Source organism: Oncorhynchus mykiss, chromosome 6 (genome assembly GCF_057628025.1).
Source record: "Oncorhynchus mykiss isolate SJ-2025 chromosome 6, ASM5762802v1, whole genome shotgun sequence".
Lineage (NCBI taxonomy): Eukaryota > Metazoa > Chordata > Actinopteri > Salmoniformes > Salmonidae > Oncorhynchus > Oncorhynchus mykiss.
Window position 1 is genome coordinate 10,322,323 of NC_143027.1, and position 19,617 is coordinate 10,341,939.

The 19,617-nt window shown below is 45.1% G+C and overlaps 2 protein-coding genes across 2 annotated transcripts; both read left to right on the forward strand.

Moving 5' to 3' along the window:
- The first annotated feature begins 9,835 nt into the window (after positions 1–9,835).
- mpeg1.1 (macrophage expressed 1, tandem duplicate 1) lies at positions 9,836–13,470 on the forward strand. Its single transcript, XM_021605220.3, has 2 exons — positions 9,836–10,466; positions 10,809–13,470. Exons 1-2 carry the CDS (start codon positions 10,002–10,004, stop codon positions 12,507–12,509), a joined length of 2,166 nt encoding a protein of 721 aa, XP_021460895.1. The 5' UTR covers positions 9,836–10,001; the 3' UTR covers positions 12,510–13,470.
- Positions 13,471–13,687: 217 nt separating this feature from the next.
- On the forward strand, positions 13,688–18,546 carry prf1.5 (perforin 1.5). The gene is made up of 3 exons (XM_021605221.3): positions 13,688–14,143; positions 16,208–16,739; positions 17,112–18,546. The coding sequence occupies exons 2-3, from the start codon at positions 16,213–16,215 to the stop codon at positions 18,133–18,135; spliced, it is 1,551 nt and encodes a 516-aa protein (XP_021460896.3). The 5' UTR covers positions 13,688–14,143; positions 16,208–16,212; the 3' UTR covers positions 18,136–18,546.
- The last annotated feature ends 1,071 nt before the right edge of the window (positions 18,547–19,617 follow it).

A 19,617-nucleotide genomic window follows, 5' to 3' on the forward strand; every position in this document is an offset into this window, starting at 1 on the left:
TGCCACTCAGGAGGCCTAGATAAACCCATATACAGAGCCATGAATAAACAACACCAAGGCCTGATCTCCTGTTATTGAGTATGGCTCATATCACAATATGACATACTGTAAGCCTACAATTTGAAGAGAAAATCAAACAGCTAAGGAGCGATCTTCAGTCAATAACAGTAACAAAGCAGACACCCCGTCACTGTTTCGGTAAACAGCTAAGGAGCTGGAAAAAACGTAACCACTTCCATATTCGTAGACAGGGATATAAATGCAAGGACCAACCATACATGACATCAATATGATAGTTTTACAACCAATGGAGTAAAACTATATTATATTATGTTTTCTGACAACAATTGAACTAAGTTATATTGTTCAAGAATCAGTGGGTTTAATTAATTAAAAAGTCCAAAATCCCCTTTAACTTTTTTATGTTTGATTTTCAGCATACATCCAGTATATTTTTTGGGATTGGGCAATGATTGATAAGACTGCATGTTGTTATCTCACCTTGTCACATATATTTTATAGTAGGCTTAATTATACATTTTTAATGGACCACTGTGAAATCCCCTATGAATCATACTGTCACAAATCCCGCCGAAGATGGTGCCTCTTCCTGTTCGGGCGGCGCTCGGCGGTCGTCGTCGCCGGCCTACTAGCTGCCACCGATCCCCTTTTCTGTTTCAGTTAGTTTTTTCTGATTAGTTTCACCTGTTTCTTGTTTGTGTTTTGTTTTGGGCTATTTAAACCCGGTAGGCCCGCCTGCTGTTGTGCGGGCTTGTTTTTCCCGGTTCATGGTGTGTGGATTATTGTGGATTCCGTTTTCCCGGACAGTTTCCTCCTGTTTGTTGGACTTGGTATTTATGCGCCTGTCACGTTCTGACCATCTTTCGTGTGTGTTTTCCTTGTTTTAGTGTTGGTCAGGACGTGAGCTGGGTGGGCATTCTATGTTGGATGTCTTGTTTGTCTATTTCTATGTCTGGCCTGATACGGTTCTCAATCAGAGGCAGGTGTTAGTCATTGTCTCTGATTGGGAACCATATTTAGGTAGCCTGGGTTTCACTGTGTTTGTGGGTGATTGTTCCTGTCTCTGTGTTTGCACCAGATAGGACTGTTTAGGTTTTCATTTCATTATTTTGTAGTTTATTCATGTATAGTTTTTCCTTTATTAAACAAATATGAATCATCACAACGCTGCATTTTGGCCCGACTCTCCTTCACCTAAAGAAAACCGTTACAGCGCCCTTGTGTTTGGCATGACCATTACTCTGTTCCTGGAATAGAGATCCACATTTTGAACTACCCTGCTCTCTGCGCCTGACTCCTCCACCCACTACTCCTAGAAGCCTTTACACATACCCGGATTACTGTTCCAAACATGCATGAAACTCATTTAACAAGATTGGTTCCTCTTTCACATCCTAGTTTCATATCTGCAAATCAAGTCTGATATGTTCTCTGCAGTGAACTTTAATATACTTAACAAAACATTGTTCCACTTTGACACAATGGTCTAGTTCATTATATTTGTGTTCATTAGGTAACCCCACTAGTTCCTGCAAAGGCAGCAGCTACTCTTCCTGGGGCCGACAAAACCAAGGCAATTGTACAATTTTAAAATCATTACTATAAATTCATTACAGAATTCACAACACACTAAGTGTGTGCCATCAGGCCCATACTCCATTACCACATATCTACAACCCAAAATCCACGTGTGTGAATAGTGCGAATGTTATTATGCTTCACAGTCCCGTGTTCCATAAAGTGTATTTGTATTTGTTTTTTAAATCTGAATCTTCTGCTTGCATCACTTACCTAATGTGGAATAGAGCTCCATGTAGTAATGGCTCTATGTAGTACTGTGTGCCTCCCATAGTCTGTTCTGGACTGTGAAGAGACCTCTGGTGGCATGTCTTGTGGGGTATGCATGAGTGTCTGAGCTTTGTGCTAGTCGTTTAAAAAGACAGATCTGTGCTAATGTCAAATAATGTGAAAAGCCGCACTGAAGTCTATCAAAACAGCCCCCACAATCTTTTTATCATCAATTTCTCTCAGCCAATCATCAGTAATTTGGAGGTCCTTTGCAGACAGACTTATTTGCCATTCCTTTTGCCTCATCCCTCTCAAAAATACAATTTTTCAATTCCTTGTCAATCCAAGAGGATTTAAACGTTTTTACAGATAGTGTCCAAGATGGAGTAGCAGTCGGACTTGTGTTTTGTCTTGTCGCATCCTGTCCAGTGTATATATAGTTTTCTTCGTATATATTTCATATATATTTTAATCTCACTTTCCATCTACAGACTGAATATTCTCTACGGCAACCAGCCTCACCCAATGTGGTACGGATCTGCTATTTCTATACTTTAGAACCGGAACCCCCATCAGAACCTAGCCAGATAACTAGCTACTAGCTTGTAGTCAGTTAGCCACTGCTAGCGGTCCTCACCGTTAACTTGGACATCAGCCAGCCTCAGCCCGGCCAATTCCTGCCAGTCTGCACTTTCCTAGAGCGTTCTCAGCTTTACTTTTCGTGGCTGTTATTTACCACCACAAACAGATACGGGCACTAAGACCGCACTCAGTCAGCTGTATAAGGAAATAAGCATACAGGAAACTGCTCACCCAGAGGCGGCGCTCCTAGTGGCCGGAGACTTTAATGCAGGGAAACTTAAATCAGTTCTACCTAATGTCTATCAACATGTTAAATGTGCAACCAGAGGGAAAGAAAATCTAGATCACCTGTACTCCACACACAGAGATGCGTACAAAGCTCTCCCTCGCCCTCCATTTGGTAAATCCGACCACAAGTCTATCCTCCTGATTCCTGCTTACAAGCAAAAATGAAAGCAGGAAGCACCAGTAACTCGGCCTATAAAAAAGTGGTCAGATGAAGCAGATGCTAAACTACAGGACTGTTTTGCTATCACAGACTGGAACATGTTCCGGGATTCTTCCGATGACATTGAGGAATACACCACAATAGTCACAGGCTTTGTCAATAAGCACATTGAGGACGTCGTCCCCACAGTGACTGTACGTTCATACCCCAAACAGAAGCAATGGATTACAGGCAAAATTCGCACTGAGCTAAAGGGTAGAGCTGCCGCTTTCAAGGTCTAACCCGGAAGCTTACAAGAAATCCCGCTATGCCCTGCGACGAACCATCAAACAGGCAAAGCATCAATACAGGGCTAAGATTGAATCATACTACACCGGCTCCGACGCTCGTCGGATGTGGCAGGGCTTGCAAACTATTACAGACTACAAAGGGAAGCACAGCCGCGAGCTGCCCAGTGACATGAGCTAAATCACTTCTATGCTCGCTTCGAGGCAAGCAACACTGAGGCATGCATGAGAGCATCAGCTGTTCCGGACGACTGTGTGATAACGCTCTCCGTAGCCGACGTGAGTAAGACCGTTAAACAGGTCAACATACACAAGGCTGCGGGGCCAGACGGATTACCAGGAAGTGTACTCCGAGCATGTGCTGACCAACTTGCAGGTGTCTTCACTGACATTTTCAACATGTCCCTGATTGAGTCTGTAATACCAACACGTTTCAAGCAGACCACCATAGTCCCTGTGCCATAGAACACTAAGGCAACCTGCCTAAATGACTACAGACCCGTAGCACTCACGTCCGTAGCCATGAAGTGCTTTGAAAGGCTGGTAATGACTCACATCAACACCATTATCCCAGAAACCCTAGACCCATTTAATTTGCATACCGCCCAAACAGATCCACAGATGATGCAATCTCTATTGGACTCCACACTGCCCTTTCCCACCTAGACAAAAGGAACACCTATGTGAGAATGCTATTCATTGACTACAGCGCAGCGTTCAACACCATAGTACCCTCAAAGCTCATCACTAAGCTAAGGATCCTGGGACTAAACACCTCCCTCTGCAACTGGATCCTGGACTTCCTGACGGGCCGCCCCCAGGTGGTGAGGGTAGGTAGCAACACATCTGCCACGCTGATCCTCAACACTGGATTTCCAGGGCTGCGTGCTCAATCCCCTCCTGTAATCCCTGTTCACCCACGGCTGCATGACCAGGCACGACTCTAACACCATCATTAAGTTTGCAGATGACACAACAGTGGTAGGCCAGATCACGGACAATGACGAGACAGCCTATCTGTCAGAGGTCAGAGACCAGGCCGGGTGGTGCCTGAATAACAACCTATCCCTCAACGTAACCAAGACTAAGAAGATAATTGTGGACTACAGGAAAAGGAGCACCGAGCACGTCCCCATTCTCATCGACAGGGTTGTAGTGGAGCAGGTCGAGAGCTTTAAATTCCTTGGTGTCCACATCACCAACAAACTAGATAGGTCCAAAACACACCAAAACAGTTGTGAAGAGGGCACGACAAAGCATATTCCCCCTCAGGAAACTAAAAGGATTTGGCATGGGTCCTGAGATCCTCAAAAGGCTCTACAGCTGCAACATTGGTTACATCACTGCCTGGTACGGCAATTGCTCGGCCTCCCACTGCAAGGCACTTCAGAGGGTAGTGCGTACGGCCCAGTACATCACTGGGACATCTATCTGCATAGACAGCTATCTGCATTGTGTCCCATCACCCGCCAAACCCTCTTTTTATGCTACTCCTACTCTCTGTTCATCATATATGCATAGTCACTTTAACCATACCTACATGTACATACTACCTCAATAAGCCTGACTAACCGGTGACTGCATATAGCCTTGCTAGTCTTATTTTCAAATGTCTTTTTACTGTTGTTTTATCTCTTTACACACACACACACACACACACACTGCTGCTATCCGAGTGGCTACTCCTGGTTAACGTCTCTATCCCGAAGCAAGCACCAGTTAGCCTGGAGCTAGCCTCGAGCTAGGCCCATCTCCCGGCTAGCCGAAGAGGTCCATCAGCCAATTCTTGGGCTACAATACCTCTTTTGCCAATTGGCCTGGACCCTTTACTGCCGACACGGAACCCCGCTGATCCATCACGACTGGTCTGCCAACGTAACTGTCCGAGGTGGTTTCAACACTCTTCCGTTACGACGTTGCCGTAGGCCCATCTGCTATCCCCGGCTTGCTAGCTGTCTGAATCCCTGTGTCTCCAGCTTGCCTAGTGTAGTAGCGACTACCGAATTGGCTCCCTGACTTATCTATTGCTACTCTCTGGACCCTATGATAACTCAGCTACACATGCCTCTCCCTAATGTCAATATGCCTTGTCTATTGCTGTTTTGGTTCACCAACTACTTCTCAGATCGAGTGCAGTGTGTCAAATCGGAGGCCCAGCTGTCCAGACCTCTGGCAGTCTCTAAGGGGTGCCACAGGGTTCAATTCTCGGGCCGACTCTTTTCTCTGTATATATCAATGATGTCGTTCTTGCTGGTGCTTGTGATTCTCTGATCCACATCTACGCAGACGACACCATTATGTATACATCTGGCCCTTCTTTGGACACTGTGATAACAAACCTCCAAATGAGCTTCAATGCCATACAACACTCCTTCTGCGGCCTCCAACTGCTTTTAAATGCAAGTAAAACGAAATGCATGCTCTACAACCGATTGCTGCCCACACCCGCCCGACTAGCATCACTACTCTGGACAGTTCTGACTTAGAATATGTGAACAACTACAAATACCTAGGTGTCTGGTTAGACTGTAAACTCTCCTTCCAGACTCAAATTAAGCATCTCCAATTCAAATTAACTCTAGAATCGGCTTCCTACTTCGCAACAAAGCCTCCTTCACTCACAAAACATACCCTCGTAAAACGGACTATCCAACCGATCCTTGACTGATTTTTATTTAAAAAATAGCCTCCAACACTATATTCAGCCATCAGTTTTGTCACCAAAGCCCCAAAAACGACCCACCACTGCGACCTGTATGCTCTCGTTGGCTGGCCCTCACCACATATTTGTCAACAAACCCACTGGCTCCAGGTCATCTATAAGTCTTTGCTAGGTAAATCCCCGCCTTATCTCAGCTCACTGGTCACCATAGCAACACCCACCCGTCTTTCCGACCTTTCCTTCCAGTTCTCTGCTGCTAATGACTGGAACGAATTGCAAAAATCACTGAAGCTGGAGACTTATATCTCCCTCTCTAACTTTAAGCATCAGCTGTCAGAGCAGCTTACCGATTACTGTACAGCCAATCTGTAAATAGCACACCAAACTACCTCATATTGTTATTTATCCTCTTGCTATTTTCCAGTAGCTCTACTTGCCCATCATGTGCACATCTATCACTCCAGTGTTAATGTTAAATTGTAATTATTTTGCCTCTATGGCCTGTTTATTGCCTTACCTCCTTACTCTTCTACATTTGCACACACTGTACATAGATATTTTCTATTGTGTTATTGACTGTACGTTTGTTTATGTGTAACTCTGTGTTGTTGTTTTCGTCGCACTGCTTTGCTCTATCTTGGCCAGGTCACAGTTGTAAATGAGAACTTCAGTTCTCAACTGGCCTACCTGGTTAAGGTGAAATAAAAAATGTAATACAATTAAACAGTCATTTTCTTAATGAATGCATGCTTATTAGTAACTGGGATAAACTATTTCATAAATGTGTCAAGTGCAACGTCTGTTTGCTCCTCATTACACACCACGGACCAACAAATATTCTTTAATATTCTTGAGGTCACTCTCTTTTCAATGGGTTTTCATTGGGAATCCAGATTTCTAAAGGACCTTCTTGCAGTTCCTATCGCTTCCACTGGATGTCAACAGTCTTTAGAAATTGGTTGAGGTTATTCCTTTGTGTAATGAAGAGGTACGGCCATCTTGAACGAGGGTCACTTCAAGTGTATTGCTCGATAGAGGCGCGTGACCAGAAAGCTAGCTACAGTTTGTTTCCTTCCTGTATTGAACACAGATCATCCCGTCTTCAATTTTATTGATTTTTACGTAAAAAAATACCTAAAGTTGTATTACAAAAGTAGTTTGAAATGTTTTGGCAAAGTTTACATGTAACTTTTGAGATATTTTGTAGTCACGTTGTGCAAGTTGGAACTGGTGTTTTTCTGGATCAAATGCGCCAAATGAATGGACATTTTGGATATATATTGACAGAATTAATTGAACAAAAGGACCATTTGTGATGTTTATGGGACATAAGGCATGAATTGTATTTTTATTTCTGCGTTTTGTGTTGCGCCTGTGTAACGGATGTGAAACGGCTAGCTTAGTTAGCGGTGCGTGCTAAATAGCGTTTCAATCGGTGACGTCACTTGCTCTGAGACCTTGAAGTAGTGGTTCCCCTTGCTCTGCAAGGGCAGCAGCTTTTGTGGAGCGATGAGTAACGATGCTTCGTGGGTGACTGTTGTTGATGTGTGCAGAGGGTCCCTGGTTCACTCCCGGGTATGGGCGAGGGGACGGTCTAAAGTTATACTGTTACACCTGCAGGGTTGAAATATGGTTTCTCTCTTTGTTTATGGAGGTGCTATCCTCAGATAATAGCATCGTTTGCTTTCGCCGAAAATCGTTTTTGAAATCTAACATGTTGGCTGGATTCACAACAAGTGTAGCTTTAATTTGCTATCTTGCATGTGTGATTTAATGAAAGTTTGATTTTTATAGTAATTTATTTGAATTTGGAACTCTGCATTTCCCCTGGCTTCTGGCCAGACATTTTCCCTGGTTTCTGGCCAGACATATCCCAGAGGGGTTAATCCGCAATAATCATGCAGCCAGTTGTGAAGAGAAAGAATCCTGCTAATGTGTTCAATGCCACGATTGAGAAGGAGCAGGGACAGATATGTTTGGTCTTTTATTCGTGTCTAGCAGAGAGTCAATCAGCTCTTTGAAATCCAGTTTCAGCTGTTCCGAGCTGCCCTTCATAATGTCATTAAAACCCACATGGACTACGATAGAATCGATATCCATGTCCTGGCATAGTACATTCAGAAGCAGCTTGGTAATGCTGTTTGTATCCACTCCAGGCCTCTCGTTGGGAGAGTAGGCTGCTTTGCAGCAGGCTGCTGTTTTCGGCTTCCACGGCTTGTGACATGCCACCATCGTTGATAGCCATGCTCCTCTTGCTGTGCTCCTTCGACTACGCTATCAGATGGGGGAGGAGAGGCAGGAGATGGCTCCCCTGGCGAACCAACTCAGGGCAACACCGGTCAGTTGTATAACGACAAACGACAAGACAGAGAAATATCCAACCTGCTCAAACGCTGTCTAGCCACCAGCGTAGAAAAGGTCAACATTCCACTCTGCGTTTTCCGAAGTTTCTTACGTAGGCTGGCTAAGTGCGTGATCAAGGAATTCTCCTCAAATCTACAATCCTCGGCAAGCAAACAATTGCCTCATTTGAACTCCGAGTGATCCATTTTGTCCAGAAACAAAGCGTAGTAGATACAGCTCCTACAGAGCTGGAACCATTCATTTACCTCTCCAGATGAAGAGAGCGCCATTGGAAAACTCATCTGGGACTAACTTTGTTAGCTTGATGACTAACGTTAGCAGCTTAGCTAGGTTAGCTGCTCTTTCAAGCAGACTTTAACCTGTCAATTGAGCGGGATTCCGGGACAAGAAATAGTGGTCCTAGCTGTTAAAAGCAAACTGCGTCGCGGAATCCATGCAAAAACAAATGAGGTATTTAAGATGGTTTGTTTTAGTTAAAATAACAAACCTGAGTGTTTCCAGTATACAGTGTTCAGCTGCACACACAGGTAAACACACAACACAGACTTTTGACCATTATGCAAACTATAGTCCTTCAATCAATGACAGGTGTACAGTCAGGACTGCGGATTTGGACTGCCCTCTTCAATTCATACCACAGGTTTACAATGGGGGTCAAGTTTGAAAATGTTGATTTTGTGGTTCATTAACCATTTCTTTGTGGATGTTGATGTGTGCTTGGGGTTATTGTCTTGCTGGAAAACCCACCTGCAGCCAAGTTTCTGCCTCCTGGCAGAAGCAACCAGGTTTCTGGCTAAAATGTCCTGGTACTGGTTAAAGTTCATGATGCTGTGGATCTTAACAAGGGCCCCAGGACCAGTGGAAGCAAAATAGCCCAATACAATCAAATATCCACCACCATATTTTACAGTAGGTATGGGGCTCTTTTCTGCTTATTACAGTGCATTCGGAAAGTATTCAGACCCCTTCCCCTTTTCCACATTTTGTTATGTTACGTTAGCCTTATTCTAAAATAGATTTTTTTTAAATGTCCCTCATCAATCTATCTCAATACCCCATAATGACATAGCAAAAACAAGTTTTAAGAAACTGAAATATCACTTAATTATTCAGCACTTTGTTGAAGACTCTTTGTCTTCACGGGTATGACATTACAAGCTTGGCACACCTGTATTGTTTTAGGCAAGTCAGTTAAGAACGAAACCTCAAGCTCTGTCAGGTTGGATGGGGAGCATCGCAACACAGCTATTTTCAGGTCTCTCCTGAGTCTGGGCCACTCAAGGACATCCAGAGACCTGTCCTGAAAGCCACTCCTTATACAACTGTATTAGCATAAAATAATATAATTTCCCAATTTTTTTGCATACAATATAGCTCAGTACTTGTATTCTATATTTTATACAGTCTTTTTTGCTCATCTATATCAAGGGTGCCAATCATTTTGGACCTGACTGTATATGCTTGTGCATGACTTGATTGATCATAATGATGGTCAATTTACTATTACCTGAAGTGTTATGTTATTTCTCAGAATGATTAACATTTTGTGATGGTATCATTATCTGCTTTTAGTGTAAGTTAAATTTGACTTAGATGATAGCAACTTGCACACACACACACACACACACACTTTTTAGAAAGGGGAAGCTTTTACACATAAATAACTCAATTATTCAGACTGGCAGTGGCTTATCTGAAAGCTGTTGTGATTGTTCTGCATTTTATTTGAGGAAATTGAAAGTCAAGTTAACAGTGATCTTGTGACTGAAACCTACTTTTAACACATCCGCTATTGAGAATCATCATATTCTTTCACCTTGTTCTCACAGCACCCACACATGACATAGCTATGGCATCTGACACAGCTCTGGGTCTGACAGCATTCACCTTGCTAGTTCTCTCCCTGCTCCACCAGTGTGTCCCTCACCCACTCACTCCTCCGAATAATGGACTTCGTAAGTGTCGCACCAACTTGTCCATTCCAGCCCTGGAGGTGCTCCCAGGAGGGGGATGGGACAACCTGAGGAACATGGACATGGGACGAGTCATGAACTTCAGCTTCTCCCAGTGCCAGACCACGGAGGATGGATTCTACCTCATCCCGGATGAGGTGTTTGTCATCCCACAGAAGCTCACTGGTGTGGAGACCAATTCTGAGATCATCAACACTTGGCTGGAACAGCGCAGCTCCACGTCTTTCTCAATCAACTCAGACGTGTCCTTCCTCTCCGTGCTCAATGCTAAGTTCTCCGTTGAGAATCAGCGGGTGAAGACTCACCAGGTCCATGGGAGCTCTGTCACCGCTCGTGTACAAGTGAGTTTCTCCATAAAGAAACAATACTTTTTAAAACAATTAATTATCTATTTAATATCATATACATTCATCTCGGCAATGATAAAAAAGTATTTATGTTTTGACATAGTTTGTAGTAAGTCTCCCTTACTAGATTTAAAAAAGAGAGAGTGGAATATCCATGTATCCATGTCGTGTTATTACAGTAATCCTGTCCTTTAAGGCTTTCTGAACAGTCAGTACTAGATAGTGTACCTTTTTCTTAGTATAGTTTGATCTCTAGATTAGCAATTAATTACACCAAACCTCAAGGTTATTTCCTGGTTAAAGGTGAAGTAAAAAGAACTGATTGCTCCCTTCCAGGTGCGTAACTTCTTATACACGGTAAAGGCTCACCCTGACTTCACTCTGGATGGCCGCTTTGCCCACCAGGCTGAGGAGATCGCGGACGCGATAGAAAACAACCAGACTCGACAGGCAGTGTATTTATCTGAGAAGATGGTGTTGGACTATGGAACCCATGTGATAACAAGTGTTGATGCGGGGGCCGCCTTAGTGCAAGAGGACTATCTCCGTTCATCTTACGTGTCCGACAGTGAGACGGCGAAGTTCTCTGTTTCGGCATCGGCAGGTCTTAACTTCTTTGATAAAGTCAAATTTGACATTGGCAGCAAGGACACACAAGAGACATCCGAGTCACATAGTTATCAGGGCAACATCACCTACTCCATTATACAAAGCCATGGTGGGGCTCCCTTCTACCCAGGCATCACTTTGCAGAAGTGGCAGGAGAGCACCAAGAACAACCTGGTGGGCATCGACCGGGCAGGACTGCCTCTGCACTACTTCCTCAACCGGATTACCTTCCCCGATCTCCCTGAACCAACCATCGGCAAACTGGCACTGTCTGTTAGTCAGGCCATCCAGCGCTACTATACCGTTAACACACACCCTGGCTGCGTTAAACCGGACTCCAAGAACTTCAACTTCCAAGCCAATATGGACGACAGCTCCTGCGAGGGTCCGGCCACCAACCTCAGCTTCGGTGGGGTATTTCAGCAGTGCACCAAGCTCACTGGGGATGCAGACCCAATCTGCCAAGCCCTGGCTCAGAAGAACCCCGACACAGGCTCTTACTCATGTGGTCAGCCCTACAAAGCCACCCTGTTACGCTCTGAGGTGAGAGAGGAGAGCTACAGCACGTATGAGTGCCACAGGCATTGCCATGGCTGCTGGCTGCTTTTAACCTGCTGCGACAATGTCTGTGGAGATTCCTACCATGTCCGCTCCGCTCGCATTGACACCTACTGGTGCTCCACCAATGAGGCAACCCCAGAGTTCTCAGGATACCTATTTGGGGGACTCTATAGCCCATCCCTGTTGAACCCTCTCACCAAAACTAAGAGCTGCCCTCCAAACTTCAACATTCAAATGAAGCTTCTGTCCAACGGTCTGATGATCTGCCTGAGCAATGACTATGAGACTTCCACCAGGTTTTCAGTCCCCTTTGGAGGCCTGTTCAGTTGCCAGTCTAACAACCCCCTTGCACAGGATCAACCCCGTTGCCCTCCCCAGTTCAGCCAGCACCTGGCTACTGTTAGTGATGGCTGCCAGGTGCTCTACTGTGTCCAGTCTGGCTTGTTCACAGGTGGCCAGCTGCTGCCTGTACGCTTGCCACCTTTCACTCGTCCTCCACTGATCAGCATGACTGCCACTAACACGGTGGCTGTGATGACCGAGGGAGATCGGGCGTGGGTCAGGGTGGGACAGACCAAGATGTGGAAGCTGGCCAAGGTGACAGAGATCCAGAGTATGGTGCAGGTGTTCGATCCAGCCTCGGGACAGATGACAGGGGGGCAGAAGTCTGGTGTGGCCTTTGGAGTAATTTGCTTGGTTGTCTTGGTGGTGGTTGGGGCTGTGCTGTTGGTGAGACGGAGGAGGGTCTCAAGGTTTGGGAGGGAGAGAGGATATGAGGAGATCCACAGTGAGGGGCAGAGTGAGGGAGGTGTGGAGAGTCAAGAAGAGCAGGGCTCTGAGACAATGACCCAGACCCTGTTGCCATGAGACCACATTCTACACAGTTTACATATTAAGAAGAAAACAGCTTTGAGATAACTGTGCTGTATTGTATAATCAACCTCTCACTCTTGCTTTCCCTTTACGATCAATCATCTCAAATACTGGTAGGTATAAGATGGAAAATGTGCACAAATTTACTGCGACGCAAATTATTTAGAACAAGACACCAACGTGTTGGCAGCTTCCTGCCTTCACCAGGGATTTACTACACAATACATTAGTACACAACACAACACAACACAACACAACACAACACAGCACAGCACAGCACAGCACAGCACAGCACAGCACAGCACAGCACAGCACAGCACAATACAATACAATACAATACAACACAACACAACACAACACAACACAACACAACACAACACAACACAACACAACACAACACAACACAACACAACACAACACAACACAACACAACACAACACAACACAACACAACACAACACAACACAACACAACACAACACAACACAACACTGTTAATGAATGTATGGCAAAAAAGGTGAAAAAAATCTATTGACCTATTTGTGATGTTTTTAGTTGAATGTTTATCCTGTGGTTTTGCTTTCTCTCTTTCCATTGAGAATGTTTATCCTGAAATCGACAATGATTCAACAGCGTTATTGTTTTCTGTTATAACATTTTAATTAGCTTGTGGTATGCTTTTGGACATGAAAATAAAACAACTAACACAATATTCATTAAAGTTACTCATCCTGTGAAATGTCACAGCTGTACTTTAAAAGAGGCCAACAAGGGTTCGCTATAGGACATTATAGTCTGGTGACCTCTAGCGTGTTTTCACAGACCTCGCAGTCCCCCTCAGAATATTTCTTCTCCTTCAAAAGTATTGTGGTGGGGAAGTGGAATATATGAATGTATATGTAGCCAAAGCAGGTCACATGTATCTTTGATAAACTGTATAATCTCTCAAGACTCAAAGTGAGACTCATCATTGTAATTTTTTATTTTATTTTTGTAAAATACTATTGCCTAATTTGCTATCACAACACATATCATCTTAAATCTTCCTCAATAAAGCCTTCCTAATTTCCCCCTGAACATAAAAAGACAATGAAGAAGCTGAGGACAAGGAGTTGATTTTGTTATTAGTATACAGACAGGCATAAATATACAGTTACACACAGTTGCATACAGTCACACACACCACACACACACACACACACACACACTGAGCTTCCCGTAAAGAGGCAGAATGCCCATGCCACTCTGAGTCTTGTGAAAACCTTCCCCCACACTCATCTGGGATTCATACTGTCAGCTTGTGCACATCAAAACAAAACCACTCAGCCGTGGAAATCTGTCTAACCTCAGGAAGAGAGGCCTGGAGCAGGGGAAGTCCCTTAGCCACACAATGGCCTTGACATTCAGCACAGCGAAGAAGCGTTCCCCACAGAACCAGATATAGGACCAAGTGTTGTTCGGTTCATCGTTGCTTATGGATGTCAGGAGGAAGCAGCAAAACAATATTTTGTGCAGCAGCAGGCATTTTTTACAAGAGAAGACGGGTGTCGTGAATTTCCAAAGGCAAAGCACTACTGCTCACTGAGAAGAGAGGGTGAGACGAAAACAAACGCAGTCGGATGATTTAAAGGTAGGTAGGTAGGAGTGTACACGGTTCTGTTTCCACTACAGCTGCAGGCAGAGCTGTAGTGAGATTTTGTGCTCCACTTAGCCTTTCAGTGTGGAGGGGGTTATTGGTGTGCCCTCATTTAGACACAAAACAAGAGTAGACCAATATACAACAACACTGTATATTATCTTTGATCTTTGGTAATCTTAGCCCCATTTGTGAATCTGTATTTAATGTATGTTATTTGTAACACTTTTCTAGAAGGAGCAGAGGGGCTATGGAAGAGGGGCTATGGAAGGGTTGCTATGACAGAGGGGCTATGGAAGAGAGGCAATGGCAGAGGGGCTATGACAGAGGGGCCATGGAAGGGTTGCTATGACAGAGGGGCTATGGAAGAGGGCCTATGGAAGAGGGGCTATGACAGAGGGGCTATGGAAGAGGGGCTATGACAGAGGGGCTATGGCAGAGGGGCTATGACAGAGGGGCTATGGAAGAGAGGCTATGGAAGGGTTGCTATGACAGAGGGGCTATGGCAGAGGGGCTATGGAAGAGGGGCTATGACAGAGGGGCTATGGCAGAGGGGCTATGACAGAGGGGCTATGGAAGAGGGGCTATGACAGAGGGGCTATGGAGGGTTGCTATGGCAGAGGGGCTATGGAAGAGGGGCTATGGAAGAGGGGCTATGGCAGAGGGGCTATGACAGAGGGGCTATGACAAAGGGGCTATGGAAGAGGGGCTATGGCAGAGGGGCTATGGAGGGTTGCTATGGCAGAGGGGCTATGGAAGAGGGGCTATGGAGGGTTGCTATGACAGAGGGGCTATGGAAGAGGGGCTATGGAAGAGGGGCTATGACAGAGGGGCTATGGCAGAGGGGCTATGGAAGAGGGGCTATGGAAGAGAGGCTATGGAGGGTTGCTATGGCAGAGGGGCTATGGAAGAGGGGCTATGGAAGAGGGGCTATGGCAGAGGGGCTATGACAGAGGGGCTATGACAAAGGGGCTATGGAAGAGGGGCTATGACAGAGGGGCTATGGAGGGTTGCTATGGCAGAGGGGCTATGGAAGAGGGGCTATGGAAGAGGGGCTATGGAGGGTTGCTATGACAGAGGGGCTATGGAAGAGGGGCTATGGCAGAGGGGCTATGGAAGAGGGGCTATGGAAGAGGGGCTATGGCAGAGGGGCTATGGAAGAGGGGCTATGGAGGGTTGCTATGGCAGAGGGGCTATGGAGGGTTGCTATGACAGAGGGGCTATGGAGGGTTGCTATGGAAGAGGGGCTATGGAAGAGGGGTTATGGAAGAGGGGCTATGGAGGGTTGCTATGACAGAGGGGCTATGGAAGAGGGGCTATGGCAGAGGGGCTATGGAGGGTTGCTATGGCAGAGGGGCTATGGAGGGTTGCTATGGCAGTGGGGCTATGGAGAGTTGCTATGGAAGAGGGTCTATGGAGGGTTGCTATGGCAGAAGGGCTATGGAGGGTTGCTATGACAGAGGGGCTATGGAGGGTTGCTATGGAAGAGGGGCTATGGAAGAGGGGCTATGGCAGAGGGGCTATGGAAGAGGGGCTATGGAAGAGGGGCTATGGAAGAGGGGCTATGGAAGAGGGGCTATGGAGGGTTGCTCTGACAGAGGGGCTATGGAAGAGGGGCTATGTAGGGTTGCTATGGCAGAGGGGCTATGGAGGGTTGCTATGGAAGAGGGTCTATGGAAGAGGGTCTATGGAAGAGGGGCTATGGAAGAGGGGCTATGGAGGGTTGCTATGACAGGGGGCTATGGAAGAGGGGCTATGGCAGAGGGGCTATGGAGGGTTGCTATGGAAGAGGGGCTATGGAAGAGGGGCTATGGCAGAGGGGCTATGGAAGAGGGGCTATGGCAGAGGGGCTATGGCAGAGGGGCTATGGAAGAGGGGCTATGGAAGAGGGGCTATGGAAGAGGGGCTATGGAAATATTTAAAAAATTATGTTTTGATTTAGAAGATGTTGTGAAACAACATCTCATTGCATTGGGGAGGCATTTACATGTTTTAAAGAATGTAGACACTGTTTATAGTACAAGAAATGATAATGATAATAACCTTTGTAAATTCCAGGAGCCATGGCATTCCGAAGTCTCTTCCTTTATACCTTGAGTCTGCCCGTCCTGGTGCAGATGCCCAGCAGCAGAGCCTGTAGGACTGGATCGGGGTCAGAGTGTGAGAAAGCCCCCTTTGTGCCTGGCTACAACCTGGCGGGGGAGGGCTTTGACGTGGTCAGGATGCGTCGTAAAGGGGCCTACGTCATCAACGTCAAAGCCCACCTGTCTGACAACCACACATGTGTTCTCTGTGAGAACCGCTTCCAGGAGGGACAGGTCCAGAGGTTGCCTTCTGCCGTGCTGGACTGGCGTCCATTGAGCCGCTGCAGCAAGCAGCTATCCAGTGCCCTGCACCACTCGGTGGACTCCCTACTACGTAGCTCTAGCTCCCTCATCAACAACAACTGGGGTATGGACCTGAGGCTAGAGACTTATGGCAAGGCAGTGCTGGGGGGCAGCCGCTCCGAAATGGCCAAGTTTGCCAGATCCCAGCACAGTGTGGATAAGGCCACCTTTGCTACCCATGAGATCAGCTGTACATACTACAGGTAGGGAAGGGCTTTATTGTTGACAGTTGTTTTCTATAGACTAATCTACCTCACTGTCACTAAATAGATTCAATATCTATGCTGAGGTTAATCTGTGTCGTTCTATTTGCATGAATTATTACAACGCATATGATATCATTATGACAACTTACTGAATCACTAATCATTGCAGTATACAGTTTCGTCTATCCTGGTCCCAGATCTGTTCGTGCTGTACTTCAAACATCTATGGTGGGTGTCATGCCAAACATGACCATGACCATGACCATGAGAGTTGACATGAGACGGCACAAGCAGATCTGGGACCAGGCTGAGTATTCTCAATGAAAAGGGGTTGATGTAGATCCACGTGCCCCGTTGTTGATTTTCCAGTTACAGGCTGGCAGACCATCCGGACCTCAGCGCTGAATTTGCTAAACATCTCAAGAGGCTGCCACAGGAGCTTGACAACAAGAGCAAATTGCTGTACCGGCGGTTGATCGACACGTACGGCACTCATTACATCCGTCAGGTACAGCTGGGTGGTAGGGTGAGGCGCGTCACTGCCTTCCGTACTTGCCTGGCCACCCTGAAGGGCTTCTCCGAGTCCGAGATAAAGACCTGCTTAAATGTTGAGCTGAAAATGGCCTTAGGCTTCCTCCCAGCAAACGCCTCCTTCTCCAACAAATGTGATGACCTCCTAAAGGGGAACATGAGCATGGGCTTCTACCAGGGCTTTATGAGCCATAAGATTGAGGTTCTAGGTGGGGAAAAGTATTTTCCCGATATCTTGTACCACCAGGACCCGTCCGAAGCATACCATAGCTGGATGAACAGCTTGCATGATAATCCAGATGTGGTCTCCTATGCTATATTCCCCCTGCACCACCTGGTTGATGATCCAGAGGTTAGTGCCAACCTGAGGAGCATGGTGACAGAGTACATTGACGAGAACAAGCTTCCTGTAGACCAGGGGGAATTCAAAAACTGCTCCCCGACCCCTAACCTGGATCACAACTGTTGTCCTCTACGGGCAGGACGCGGGACTCTCAGGGTAATGGTCCACAGAGCCGCAGGTTTGAGAGCAGATACCTTCACAAAGACTGATGGCTATGTTAAAATATGGTACAATGGCATGTATGAGGAAACAGATACTGTCATGGATGATAATGATCCGGTATGGAATGCCACGTACAACTTTGGCTCAGTGGAGTTTGGTCATCAGCTGCTGTTTGAGGTTTGGGACAGAGATGTGCTTTACAATGACATGGCAGGAAGATGTTTGGTCTTCCCTGAACAAGGAACTCATTCACACAGCTGTCAGCTGAAGAAAGGGGTTCTGCACTTCACTTACAGCTCTGAATGTGACGCCCACTTAACAGGCTATAGGTGTGGACGGTACTCTCCTAGTACATAAAGTGTTGGATTGAAAAAACACCTGGGTCGTATTCATTAGTGCACACCGTAGCAAAACATTTTGCAACGGACACACACACAGACACACACACGCATTTCTTATTTGACAATAATAAGAGTGTTGGTCCAACCCTGGCCTGTATCAATAATTGGTGTTTATTTTTTAATAAAGCCGGGATTCAATAGAAAGTGCATTTTGGAGTGTTGCCATTAAAGTCAATGATCCAGTTTCAGTTCACAGAGATCATATTATCGGCAATAGCTGCAAATGTCTGCTAATGTGGAAATAACCTTAAATGTCAGGTGAGCTACAATGTGCATCGGGGTTGAATCCCGGCCTTATTCAACCTTTCTTTATTCCTGTATCTATTATACACTTAGAAAAACCATACCAATAAAGTAGATGAACATAGGTATTCACGTCTCAGCTTTTTGTTCAGTAATGAACACAACAATCATTTATTGTTTGGTCATCTCCAGGTGAATCTATCGTTGTAAAATCAGTTACAACAAACACTGCCATATAATATTTTTTTTTTCGTGCTCTAAATTCACATGCACCATCAGGATAAATCCATTTGAATACGATCACTTCTTGACAACCCTTTTGATTTAAACAAAACCTTCCATACGTATGTACCCGTTGTAGAAGTGCTCAGAAAGTGACTCTATGGACCTGAATGAATTCAAGACATAAAGGAAAAGGATGATATAATTTAAAGCTTCAAAACAGGGTTGTCAAACTGTTTTATCATTTATTGAATTTTTTAAAACAAAAATTAAATGTAATTTTGGAGCCTTAAATGTCAATTAGGCCGATCTAAAAACGCGGTAAAATTTGCTTTTGTATCTTCATTTGTTTCTGTGTGTGAGGGGTGGTTTGCATAATCTGAGGTTTTGTGACACGCCCACCATTGGCTGAGACAACAGGCCCTTCATGTTTTGGCTGATAACTGTACAAAATGGTAATCAAATATACATTTTGACTTTCAAATGGTACTACAAAGATGGTTGGCGGACCACACATCAGAGAATGTTGCCTTGAATGGAAATATCTGTTGTTTTACAATATACAGTCAATTCTCCATAGGAAACCTATTGAAATTCTAGAAATATAGATAATAGAATAGACATGACCATTTAAATAGACATTTGACGGTGGGTGGACCGGCAGCCATCTTTGTGGTAGTTATTAAACTGTCAATTATTTAATTTCTATGAATGAAATGACACCAATCCTGTACTCAAGTTGTGTCTCTCAACCAATGTCGGGCACAAAAACACAAAAACCTCAGATTATATAAAGTAGGTAAACTACAACATATGCAAATCTGAAAAAAATCAAAGTTGACAAGATTTTAGATAACTGACATTCAAAGGTAAAAAAAACCTCTTAATTTGTATTAATAAAAAATACATTTACAGTATATATACAGTAAATATATAATATATATATACATACAGTACCAGTCAAAAGTTTGGA